Here is a 13502-nt window from a genome sequence, read left to right on the forward strand (position 1 = left end):
GAGGGGGGGGGGGGGTCTAGTGGCGAGGGGGATCAGTGGAGACGGCGGGGGAGGCATCGGTGACCACCGCCGAGCTCCGTTGCAACAGGGCACGCAGGCGTCTCATGCGAGCGCCCCCTGGCGGGAGCCGGCCGCTGGCGTGGATGGCGCCATCCACAGCAAGGACAAGGCCGGCTCCATCTGTATATAAAAGATTAATGCATTCTTGTTTAGACTTGGGTCCTACCACTTTCATAATGTTAACCACCCCTAGATTGGTTAGCTCGGAGTTGGAATCCCACTGGAAGTGTGTACTTCAATAAGAAAGAGTATCATTTTATCTGAATAATACTCAATATGGGACAGTGCTTTCACACAGTTAGTGCTAGTGAAACTGCTTTCAAGGATGCAATCAGTGGCCAAAGCATGAACTGTAAATGGGTCCCGGCCACTCACATACTCTGGAATGTTGGCAGTATGGCTTAGGGGGCACTGTAACATTCCTTTCAGATGGAGATCTGAACACGCGTGCTATAGATCCTTCACATATACAGATCTGCAAACATTAGGTTTGCGTACATCTCTGAATCTGACTGAAAGAAAGAACATCAATGGTGAACCGATGTTTGGTTGTATTGCAAAATCTGGCTTCTCAGCAGTGTAAATCCATGGATTTAGTATGCATAACTAAGAGAAAAAAAACACTTGATGAGAGTCCTGTTATGCTTGTTATTTATGTATGTTACATATGCATGTTATATTGTTACAATGACTTTTTTTTTTAAAGGGGGGTATTCAGTGTTTCCCCTTATTTCCAATCCACAAAGATATTGGGATTTAAGTATTCAATCCTGGCCGTTTTCAGCCAGGATCCACGGCTGCAGACTCGGCTCTTTGAAAAGCCAAATCTGCATTTGCAGAAACGGGTGCTAAATTTTTGAATTAGCATCTGTTTCCATGTTTATGACTATTGGAAAAAAAGTTAAAAACATTGAATAGAGGGAATGAGAATCTATTGTGTAAGAAAATGGCTGCAGTTTCTCCATATTTTCGCAGGTCGGCAACATTGAATTGCTTTTTTCCAGTTTTTCAACTTGTGTTAATTTTTTTTTAAACCTATTTATATAATGAAATTAAATACATTTTGGGTTGTTTACGCTGCTGCATAACATGCTGTTTTTTTGCTTAGCAATAATTTGCCACTGTGTCTGTTTTGCACTAACCTTATGCTTATGTACATATTGCACATAATATTTAATCTTCTGCATCCTGTTTTAGGATAGACTGCCCAATGAATTCAGCTGTTGTTCTTGCGTCATATGCTGTACAATGTAAGTCATTTTCCTGCTAATATGTTATACAGTACAGTGCTGATCTGTTGTTTTATTTCTCTACATTATTACCTGCCATCAGACTACTCTGCTCTTACTTTCCCTGTAGGAAAGTATAAAAGCTTAGGAAGAAAACTTTATTTTTGTATATATACATATATATATATATATATATATATATATATATATATATATATATATATACGCCAAAGGGGATAGACCGCACTCACACTATAAAGAAACAACTTGGGGGTGTTCAGCAAAGAGGTTAATATGTGTCACCATATGCCTCAAACATAGTCCAGGTTCCCAAAACACTTCCGTGTCAGGGATGTGAACACTCTCCTCTGAAATAACACTTCAAATGTTGGTATCCATAGAAAAAGGTTTTTAATCCAATAGTTTAACTTGCATCATGCCCCATGATGCAAGTTAAACTATTGGATTAAAAACCTTTTTCTATGGATACCAACATTTGAAGTGTTATTTCAGAGGAGAGTGTTCACATCCCTGACACGGAAGTGTTTTGGGAACCTGGACTATATATATATATATATATATATATATATATATATATATATATATATATATATATATATATATATGAATAACGGCGGCACTCACAGGACTTCACAGGAAAGTGAGTTTGCAATGAGTTCTTGATAAAGGTCCGAGGGACCGAAACGTTGAACCTGAACCCCATAGTGGTCTGACTGTTTTTTTCCTGTGAAGTCCTGTGAGTGCCGCCGTTATTCCTCTATACCTATCTGCGTAGATCTCTGCACCGTGGACTGCACCGTGGACGGCACCTGGGCAAGTAACTGTCCCCATAACAGTGGAGTGCCGGCCTGCTCTTTCGTATATACATATATATATATATATATATATATATATATATATATATATATATAGTCCAAATGGATAATGGCACTCGCTATAAACACAATCCTGGTCCTGTTGCCCTCCGCAATTAGGAGCACTCGGTCCCCACAAATAGACAATGTCCGGCGGCACTCAGGAACTTGAAAGAAGGACACAGCCTCAGGCGCTCTTAAGCCAACGTTTCAATAAGTTTATCTTATTTTCATCAGGGCATGAAAATAAGATAAACTTATTGAAACGTTGGCTTAAGAGCGCCTGAGGCTGTGTCCTTCTTTCAAGTTCCTGAGTGCCGCCGGACATTGTCTATATATATATATATATATATATATATATATATACATATATATATATATATATAGTGTTCACTCTAGGATTTTTTTGGGGCAGGGTGCTGACCACCGGGCAGGGCATATGTTTCAATTGGGAGGGCACATTTGACATAAAAAAAAAAAAAAAAATATTTGGGACACTGCGCCACGATTACACCCATTACACATTGTTACACTCCATGCCAATCACACATTACACCACACACCGTAAGTCACTTTACACTATACACCACAACGTAATGCACCTTACACTATAGGCCTCACACCGTAATACCACTATATGCCTCCAGCTGCTGTAGTACAAACCAGGTGGTGATACTCCAGCACACTCACGGGTACAAACTAACTCCACAATATGTCATGGCCAGTTAATTAACTAATGATAAAAGTGCTGTGCAGTAGCAGTGGTGCCGCTACTGCTTTTCCTTGTTGGTGTATACAGTGGCAGATCCTGGGGAGCAGGAACAGGATGATCACCCCTTTATAACTTTTCCCAATGGAGTGTTGCCATGGCCCATGCTGAAAGCTGCTCCATCACTGGGTTGTTATACTCTGCCGCAAAACGGGATGAGTGCTATAATGTACAATAACCTGATTGTGATTCCCTTCTCTCCCTTCCCCTGGATTCACCACTGGGTGTAGCTTAGATCATTTTTTAAGAATGAGAGATTTGGCATAAAAAAGGGGGCACAATCTTACTTATCAACACAATTAAGGACATAAGAAAAAAAAAAACTTGGCTCAGTAGATATTATATTCTTTATTATTGACTTTTTTATTTGTAAGGTGACAAAGTTTCCGCAGCACCATATAAGTATCTGTACAACTACAAGTCCCAGCACATGTACTCTGACTAGCCTGACATTAGTCAGGGAACATGCACATTATTGACATCTGCAGCCACCTCACCCCAAATATATAGGGGGAACCAGACATTTGCACCAATGTGGGAGAGCATTTCATCACCAGCCCTACAGACAATTCCACCTCCATTAATTGCATTGCTTACTAGAACACAATGGTCTAGAGATGGCTAGTGAATCGTTGTCTCGACCCAGTGACTCGAATCATTAAGCTGACTACATGATTCGAGCCGCTCACTGTTGGATGAGTCGAGACAGCAGCAGCAGCATTAGTGCAGACAGAGACAGCAGTCCCTCCCGAGTCTGAACTCCCTTTGCCTCAGAACACTAAATACACACAGTGCACTAAGCCGCCGCCCAGCCGCAACCTGAGCCCACACATCATGCTGGGCTTGCAGGCGTTGCTGGCAGTGGACTGGCTGGCTATATATGACACCACTGTGCTCTGGCAACAAGTACTATAGTAGTACTTACTCACACTGTGCGGCTACCCCGGTGTCCGGGCACTAGACGGGGCAGGGGAGCCTGGGAGAGTGGAGATAATTTTATTGTTGATGAAACATGTCAGTCAATGACACGGGGGCAGGGCTGAGCAGTGAGCTGAGCTATTATTGGCCAGCAAACCTGGGTAACTTCCAGTGGGGAGGCAGGGACATTAGCTCTAAGCTTAAATCACGACTCATAATGAGTCGTGCAGGGCTGCTGTGCCCTGGACGAATCCCTGAGCCTGCAGTGAGAGTTGAGACAGTTCTCACTGTGTGCAGGCTCAGTTATTCAGTAGTGATCATTACGACTCGCTGATGGATCAGAATCAGCAGCAGCTTCTGCGATACACTGCGCTCAGCTAAGTCAGTGTGACAGTGGCAGACCCCCTGCAGGCTAATAGGGGATGATTATTTTTATATATATATATATATATATTTATTTGTAAATCCAAGCCCATCAGAATATTAAAATAAAAATTGTAAATTACATAGTAATTACATAACACTGAATCTATGTTGGTATATTATTAACATTCATTGCCTAAGCAGCTGCCTGCCTCTGCCAGATAAACTGCACAATCACTATTAAAGCTGGATACTAACCAGCAGCAAAGGACTGAGCCTCTGCAACTCCCTAATGTGTTGTGAGCCGTGCACTGTCTCTCTGTGCCTGCAATTCCAAATGAGTTGTGAACCCAGCAGCCACTCTTACTTCCTGTCTTCCAGAGCACACTGAGTGACTGAGCCTCTGCAACTCCCTGAGTGTTCTGTGAGCAGTGCACTGTCTCCCTGTGCCTGCAATTCCATATGAGTCGTGACTCGAGTGTCGAGTCACTGACTCAACACACTTCACTGAGCTGAGCCGTGTGTCTCAACTCATTTCAACGAATCTTCTTTCCCATGACTACAATGGTCCTGTCATGAACCCCGGTTCTCGCACTGCTCGCATGCGCCCCTTACCGGCACGCTGGGGTAGTGTCCTCCGTAGGTCGGCTGCCGGCACAGTCGGCAATCCCTGGCGTGATGTCTTTTGCTTCCAAGTCGCCCCTGCGTCACTGTGAGCTCCAGGTGTATTCCCTGATCAAGCTGCGGGTCACATGATCCAGGTAAGCTCCAACTCACTTCCTGGTCTGTGTGCTGCTGCTGCGGCTAATTCCATCACCTGCGTCTGATTCCCTAATCACCTGGAGGGATAAAAACCCAGCTCACAGTCTCCTCCTTGTCTTGAACAACTCGTCAGTTTACCTGTGAGTTCTCCAGCGTTAAGCTCCTGTCAAGACTCCCCACATGCTCCAGAGGTCCGGTTTCCTGAGTCCGCTGTCACCTGTGTTACTCTCAGCGTCCTGGTCATTCCACTCCTGCCAGAAGTCTCCACGTGTTTCCATCTGCCGTGTGATCCTGTCTTCTCGTGCAGCCCAGGTTACTCTCTCAGTGTCCGGTTATCCGTGGGTTTCCTACCCGTCTCCCCTCGGCTCTCAGGCCGCTCCAGCGATCCCCAGTGATCTCAAGTACCGGCTCCCTAGCCGCTCCAGCGATCCCCAGTGATCTCAAGTACCGGCTCCCTAGCCGCTCCAGCGATCCCCAGTGATCTCAAGTCCCGGCTCCTTAGCCGCTCCAGCGATCCCCAGTGATCTCAAGTATCGGCTCCCTAAGCCGCCCCAGTGTCACCAGTGTCTCCAGTGTCTCCAGCGCCCCCCTGTGTTACCCTCGTGTCATCCTCGGCTTCCAGGCCGCATCTCTCATCTCTCAAGTACCCTCTGTGTTGCTGTATAGCATTCAGTGCCATCGACCACCATCGATGGTTTAAGTACCCTGTTTAAAGACTCTTGTGCCTCAACTCTGCCAAAGCCACAGGGGAACCTGGGCAGAGGGCCGCGACCTGGTCGGCAGTTGCAGCGAAGTCCATATCCCCTTGCGGGGGTCCCTGGTGAATACCACTGTCGGCTTAGACCCCGCGCCTCTGCTTTAGGTCTCAGCCAATCCTCTGTGTCCCCGGCAGTTCATCTCCCTCCTGTCTCCGTGCATGAGCTCCAGCTACCTCAAGCCTCCTCGCTAGTCCCTGGTATTTACAAGCCAGCAAACCAAAAAGGCTTGCAACGGCAGCCAATAACAGAACTTCTGTCATGCATGGCAGCCCTGTATGCCCCTCTGAGCTGAGCAGGGATTGGCTGAGCCCTCTTGCTGTGTGACCATGTGAGGTGCTGTAGGTAGGGGCCAGGCTGAATCTCCAGGGCACTCTACTGACCCACTGGAGGAAAGGAGCCCTGTGGCTATGCTGGCTGATGTCTGTGATGGGGCAGGGCAGGCTGCTCCCGCCTATCATAGCAGCAGCTTCCCGGCAGCGGTGCTCCCCGCAGACACTGCCATCTCCCCCAAGCCGCCAGGTCCCACCATTAGGGTACCTGTAATAAGCACCGGCGGAAGTGGGTGCCTGTCACAAATGGCAATGGCAGCGGGTCCCGTCATTAGCGCCGGCTGCCGCGGGTCCCGACTCCCTACATTAATGTCAGTGACAGTGGACCCTGTCATCACCTTGGCAGCAGGGGTGCCTGTCATTAGTGCTGGCGGCAGCGCCAGCGGAAGTAGTAGATACAAGGACAGCCTATGTAATAGGAAATGACAGTGGGGGAGGGAAGCGGACTGCTGGAAGGGCACACACGGCCACGCTGTTCTGAGTTGAGCAGCATGTCAGCTCTTTCAGCTGCGCTGACAGGCCATTCAACTCCTTGGCTGAGAACAGCATATCAGCTTTTCCAGCCAAACCCTCTACCCGGCGGAAGGGCGCACAATAAAATCAATTTAAAGGGCAAAGCGGATTTTCAAGTTTAAGAAACTGGCAGGGCGCGGCGCCCTGCAAAACAAAGCTAGCGTGAACACTATATATAATTTTTTTAGCCAGGCGCCCAATTTGCATACGTACTCTTACTTAGGGAAATCGCATTGCATCGCATTGCATCTCATGTGCTTTTTTTTTTTTTATAACATTTTATTGAAAAGTTCAAAATAGTTTAACATAATGTAGAACACATGTATGACAGTTACAACCCAGAATAACAGAATGCACACAGAACATCTTTCCTCCTCCCCAAAAAAGAAATAAAATAAAATATTAAAAGAGTAATAAAAGAGTATATTGACATAACGCCTATATTAGTAATATTGGTACAGTACTTGTTTCCTAGCACGGCGCCCGTCGTGGTACATCGCATGCCTTAAGTTAAGGTACTTAAGGCATACGATGGACCCGATTTTCTGTCTTTAACTGGCTCAATTGCCGGTAAAAGTGAAAATCCCGTTGATCGCGTCCATCGCGGCCCCTAATAAGGGGCCGCGATGCGACCGACGCGATCAACGTGATTTCCCCATAGGGAACAATGTTTAAGTGAAAATCAGGTTGATCGCGTCCGTGCGATACGATCAACCCGATTTGACATAGGTGACAATGTGAAAAGGGGCCAATATGGCCCATTTCACATTGAATATGTGTGAAAAGCATGGTTAATGCCCCCCCCCCCCCCCCCAATTTTAACGCCACCCCGCTATTGCTGCCAACCCGAAGCGTAGCGAGTGGTGGCAGTACGCATCCTCCGACCTTTTCATACCCCTACTATCCACATCGGCGTGGAGTAGAGAATAGAAAGTGTGGCGAGCCGACGCGGGTACCTGTGAAGCCTGCGAGGGGATGCGATACCTGTGTTTTTATTGCGCATATTTTAAGGTCTAGTAAAGATTTATCGTTTGGAGATCACTATGAAAGATCACTAACGCCATGATGGCACAAGTCCTACAATGACTGCGCAATTGTTTCTCACTAGGTGTTAGAGGACAGATTGTGGTCCTTGAGACTTGAATGTTGGTCTTATGCATTAATGAATCAACCTTTTGAGCCATTACTAGAAATTCCTCTCAAATTCCTGATTTGGAAGATTATACTTTTAGTAGCAATTATGTCCACGAGTAGAGTATGTGAATTCTAGGCTTGTGAATGGAAGAACCATACTTCAACCTATTGCTGTATATAGTAGGGATGCAGTCAATTTCCTGGCGGTCGGAATCCCGGCGTTCAGAATCCCGACTGCCGAAATCCCAAAACTTTCTCCCTCCGTGGGTGTCCACGACACGCATAGAGGGAGAATAAATTAGCGTGCCTAGCGTAGGGAGGCATCGTGCCTGCTGCGTGGTGAGCGCAGCAAGCCCGCAAGGGGGGGGGGGGGGGCGCTCCATGTCCCCCCCATGTCGGGATTTCGGCGTTCGGGATTTTGAATGCCGGGATTCCATACCGAATCCATAAAGTGGTACCTAGGACACATCATAATTTTCTACCCTAGTTGATCACTGCTTTCCATGTGAATCTATTGCTCAACAACAGTTATCTTTGTTTACCCAAACCACAGGAAACCCAGTTATGGTTAGGGTACAATATTCTGCAATATTCTGAATCCAGTGAATGGTTATATTTGTATTTCAATTCAACTTGCTGTATTTAAAAGCTATACAGATGTTCTATGATATTTCCTGTGCAGATGGTGTAAGGCAGTACGGATGGTGTAATGGTTAGCATTACTGCCTCACAGCACTGAGGTCATGGGTTCGATTCCCATCATGGCTCTAACTGTGCAGAGTTTGTATATTCTCTCCGTACTTGCGTGGGTTTCCCCGGGCACTCCGGTTTCCTCCCACAATCCAAAAATATACTGGTAGGTTAATTGGCTCCCAACAAAAATTAACTCTAGAATGTCTGTGTGTGCGTGTACATGTGGTAGGGAATATAGATTGTAAGCTTCACTGGGGCAAGGACTGAGGTGAATGTTCAAATATCCTCTGTAAAGCGCTGTGGAATATGTATGCGCTATATAAGAAACTGCTAATAAATAAATAACATGGGCTTGAATAATCTCTTATATATTTAGCCAGATCTGTCACTCAACCCCTGTGGAGAACGTTCCTGTGTAGAACAGTTTCACTTTCATGTGTCTAACGTTCCACCCCCTTGACATCACCTCCCCCCGCCCAGCCAGGGCTACAGTACACGCCCACCATCCACCATTACTCCACAGCCACCATCCACCATTACTCCTGCACATCCCTACCCTCTGCCAGGACCCCCGCGACCCCCCTCCCGCGATTCGCGGGACCCCCCGTGACCCCCCCTCCCGCGATTCGCTGGACCCCCCGTGACCCCCCCTCCCGCGAATCGCGGGACCCCCGCGACCCCCCCTCCCGCGATTTGCGGAACCCCCGTGACCCCCCCTCCCGCCATTCGCAGGACCCCGCACCCCCCCTCCCGCCATTCGCGGGACCCCCGCTTTCCACCCTCCCGCAAGTCGCGGAACCCCCGCGACCCCCCCCTCCCGCGATTTGCGGGACTCCCGCGATTCGCGGGGCCCCCGCGACCCCCCTCCCGCGATTCGCGGGACCCCCGCTAAGAAAGTCCATTTATCTATATAAGCAAAGTCTATCTAATTTATTCATGTCGCACGCAACCAATAAGCGAATGTCCAGATTTATAATCAATGAATATTATTTATAAGTGTAACCAGATGAAACTGTATCATGGATAATAAATATAACAATACAGGTATTATACTTAATAACGATTATTACTCCAGCATCCTTAAATAAAGCTAACCTCAGTGATATATATATATGTGAATGTGAATACAGCGCGGGAGGGGGCGTGGCTATGGTGCAGCAGCCATTTTATAATAACTAATTGTCGGCCATCTTAGCCAGAGCACATGTTGGTCTGCCGCATGGCATTCCGCCATCTTGGATTCCTCCACATGGCACACAAAGGAACCTTAACAATCTACAGGCTCATACAGCTGCCTGGCAATCACACATAAACTGCCTGTACTTTCATATATTTCTGTCCACAACATTTACTCCAAATTACCTCTAACCTGCATCATGCGATATTCACAATCCTGAATATAACTTGCACATTCATCAAACACACTAAACGAGCATCATGCTAACAACACTTGTTACATATAAGTTGGTTTTATCCGCCAGTTTATCTAGATATTCTCACTGGATATTACACAAAGCATTCACACTCTTCAATAGAAACAGCTCATTCATGCTCACGCATAGCCTTACACATGCTTTCAAATACATGCTTCCCTTTGAGCAAACACACTCACTTGCATACAAAGAGTCCATACAATATACTACAGAACTCCTCTACAACCACACTAGGACACACATGGGCCAGTCCAAACACCAATGTTAACCGTTTACCTACACAAAGGACACACTGCAGGCCGGGGCCTGAGCATATGTCTACAATTGATTCCAGGCCTCATTCTGCTTACATAGTAATAGCATCCACCATGCTCAAATCAGTTTAATCACTACAGCTTATCCTTTCAAATACCAATCTATATGTTTATCCATAATCTACCAACCGCTGCTATATGTAGCTATTGTGAAACACAATACAATCCATGATGATATCACATGGCTGAGCACATGGCACACAGCTGATAGGCCTACACTTTGTCCACATGTAAACGTACACAGCTATCTCTACCAATTTAAGCATATCCTTGCTCACAAATCATAACAGCTACACATACCCATATGTATATCAGATTCCAATCCTCACTTTATCTCTTACAGTCACGTTTCACATACCTTCCAATCATTTGACCTTCTCAGACCTTCAACACTCCATACCTGAACCATACTCTCATGAATAAGCTCTATCCCTTATCAATATTCCGAGCCATGCCTGATACACAGTAAATAAACATTTGATACTTATCCCTCAACATGTCCTGGCGAATTCAGTCCCATAACTCCTTCCGTTTGCTGCTAAAAACACACTAAACTATTTGATTCTCTCTTGCTTTCAAGAGAACTCTCGGGGAGGGGAGAATCCATTCATTCACATTTGTTTACGGTATCCTGTGACTGGCTCAGGTGAATCCCTTTGTCTTTCCAGAGACCATTCATCACACTCTATCAATAGCCTACAGACACGCCCCTCTGTTACTGTACCTTAATCTAGTGTGAATTTATAATTTGTTATAACATATGAGTGTAACATGATATAGAATTCTAATAACTGTCATCTGACAGCCAATATAATTCTACACATTTAGAGACTAAACATGACATTATGGGATGAAATGTGTAACTTGATATGCAATATTTCCTGGCTTATGGGATAAAATGATTATGTATCCCTGACTATATTAATGTTATGGGCATGGTTATAATTATAATTATGGAAATTATATGCTGGGAAAAATTAGGCATTGACACCGCGACCACCCCGGTATCCGGACTATTGTTAGACAGCACTTACATCGACAGCCATTACATCGACACCATTAGTTCGACACCTCAATAGGTCGACATGGTTTTAGGTCGACATACCATTAGGTAGACATGTCATTATGTCGACAGCTCATTAGGTCGACAGCTCATTAGGTCGACAGCTCATTAGGTCGACATGTTTTTAGGTCGACACTGCCATTAGGTCGACAGTGTCTATGTCGACAGTCAAAAGGTCGACATGGGTTTTTTCACTGTTTATTGAGCCGACATGTGCCGACAGGCGGTATTTCATGCCCTACGATCCACTAGGGTGTGGTGGGAGAATAAAATAGTGTGCCGAGCGCAGCGAGGCACCGTGCCCGAAGCATAGCGAGCGGCTGCGGTACACTTCAAACTGTGTCCATGTCGACTGTGTCGACATTTCGGCCAAAAAACAGTGAAAAAACCCATGTCGACCTTTTGACTGTCGACATAGACTCTGTCGACCTAATGGCAGTGTCGACCTAAAAACATGTCGACCTAATGAGCTGTCGACCTAATGAGCTGTCGACCTAATGAGCTGTCGACATAATGGCATGTCGACCTAATGGTATGTCGACCTAAAACCATGTCGACCTATTGAGCTGTCGAACTAATGGTGTCGATGTAATGGCTGTCGATGTAAGTGCTGTCTAATATCCATCCCAGACTCGACCACCCCCTCCCGCGATTCGCTGGACCTCCGCGACCACCCCCTCCCGCGAAACGCGGGACCCCCGCGACCCTCCCGCAAATCGCGGGACCCCAGCGACCCCTCCCTCCCGCGAGCCCCCTCCCGCGATTCGCAGGACCCCTGCATCCTCCCGCGATTCGCGGGACCCCTGCGACCCCCCCTCCCGGCATTAAAAGGGCCCCCCGCGACCCCCCCTCCCGCGATTCACGGCACCCCCCCCCTACTGTGATTTGCGACTCCCCTCCCGCAATTCGCGCCGCCCCCTCCTGCGATTCTCGGAACCCCCCGTAGCGCCCCCCTCCCGCGATTTGCGGGCCCCCTCGGCACTTCTCGCGATTTGCGACCGCCCCCTAATTCACACATTCGGGGACCCCACCTCCAGCGATTCATGCCCCCCTCACGCAATTCACGGCACCCCCCACACCCCCCTTCCTGCGATTCGCAACCCCCCACGACCCCCCCTTCCGCGATTCACGAAACCCCCCCGTAGCGCCCCCCTCCCGCGATTTGCGGGCCCCCTCGGCACCTCTCGCGATTTGCGACCGCCCCGTAATTCACACATTCGGGGACCCCCCCTCCCGTGATTCATGCCCCCCTCACGCAATTCACGGCACCCCCCATACCCCCCTTCCTGCGATTCGGAACCCCCCACGACCCCCCCTCCCGCGATTCATGCCCCCTCCCGCGATTCACGGACCCCCGCACCACCCCCCTGCGCCCACCCTCCCTTGATTCACGCCCCCCTCATGCAATTCACGGCAACCCCCCACACCCCCCCTCCTGCGATTCGCAGCCCCCCCACGACCCCCGCCTCCTGCGATTCATGACCCCTCCCGTGATTCACGGACCCCCGCACCACCCCCCCTTGACTCACGGCACCCCACGCGCCCCTCCTGCAATTCACGGACCTCCGCAACCCCCCCTCCCGCAATTCTCTAACCCCGACAACCCCCCTCCCGTAATTTGCGGACCCCCCTTCCCACGATTCAAGCCCCCCCGCGCCCCCGCCCACGATTTGCGGACCCCCGCCCCCTCCCGCTAACCGCGGATCTCCACACACCACCCACCCTCCCGCAATTTGCAGACCCCCCAGACCCCCTTCCGGCAATTCCACCCCCCAGCGGACCACCGCGGCCTCCGCTCCCGCATTTCACGTACCCCCGTGACAATGGGGGATCCTGTACCACCACAAGCAGGTACCGCCCCTAGGTGGGAAATCCGGCCCTGGCTGCCGCACTGCAGGTTTCCCCACGGTCCTCTGCACCAGTGCCACAACTTTTATCAATGTCTTGCCCACATACCACTACTATACAGCCTCCTGCTCTCATGCACGCTCACTCCCTCCCAGTGGGAGGAGACGCTCACCCACTGCTGGGAGCTGCATACTGTCCCCCACCCTCCTCCAGTTCTAGGGATGCCCATCGACCATCAATGATTTTCAAATAATCGATGGTTTATGGCCGATGTTGAATACTTTTGCCATCAATGTGGGAGGACACTGCCCTGCCTCCTGTTCTCCTGCCCCGTAACTTCCGCCAGTGGAGACCCGCTCACCCTGTGTTGCCCACATTCCCCTATCATGCTTTACCGCCCAGCCTCCTGCTCTCATGCACCCTAACTCCCACCCAGTCGGA

General features: G+C 48.4%; 1 protein-coding gene across 4 annotated transcripts in view; it reads left to right on the forward strand.

Annotated features, from left to right (window-relative positions):
* The window catches only part of PTPN3 (protein tyrosine phosphatase non-receptor type 3), a 524536-nt gene that overhangs the window by 199510 nt on the left and 311524 nt on the right, over positions 1 to 13502 (forward strand). For 3 of the 4 annotated variants that reach the window (XM_083188292.1, XM_083188290.1, XM_083188291.1), the window contains exon 7: positions 1258 to 1310. In XM_083188292.1, coding sequence (XP_083044418.1) covers positions 1258 to 1310 — 53 coding nt within the window. Of the gene's footprint in view, positions 1 to 1257; positions 1311 to 13502 lie in introns of those variants that run through there. The other variant, XM_083188294.1, reaches the window with a different exon arrangement.

Source organism: Crinia signifera, chromosome 5 (genome assembly GCF_055691185.1).
Source record: "Crinia signifera chromosome 5, ASM5569118v1, whole genome shotgun sequence".
Taxonomy (NCBI): Eukaryota; Metazoa; Chordata; class Amphibia; order Anura; family Myobatrachidae; genus Crinia; species Crinia signifera.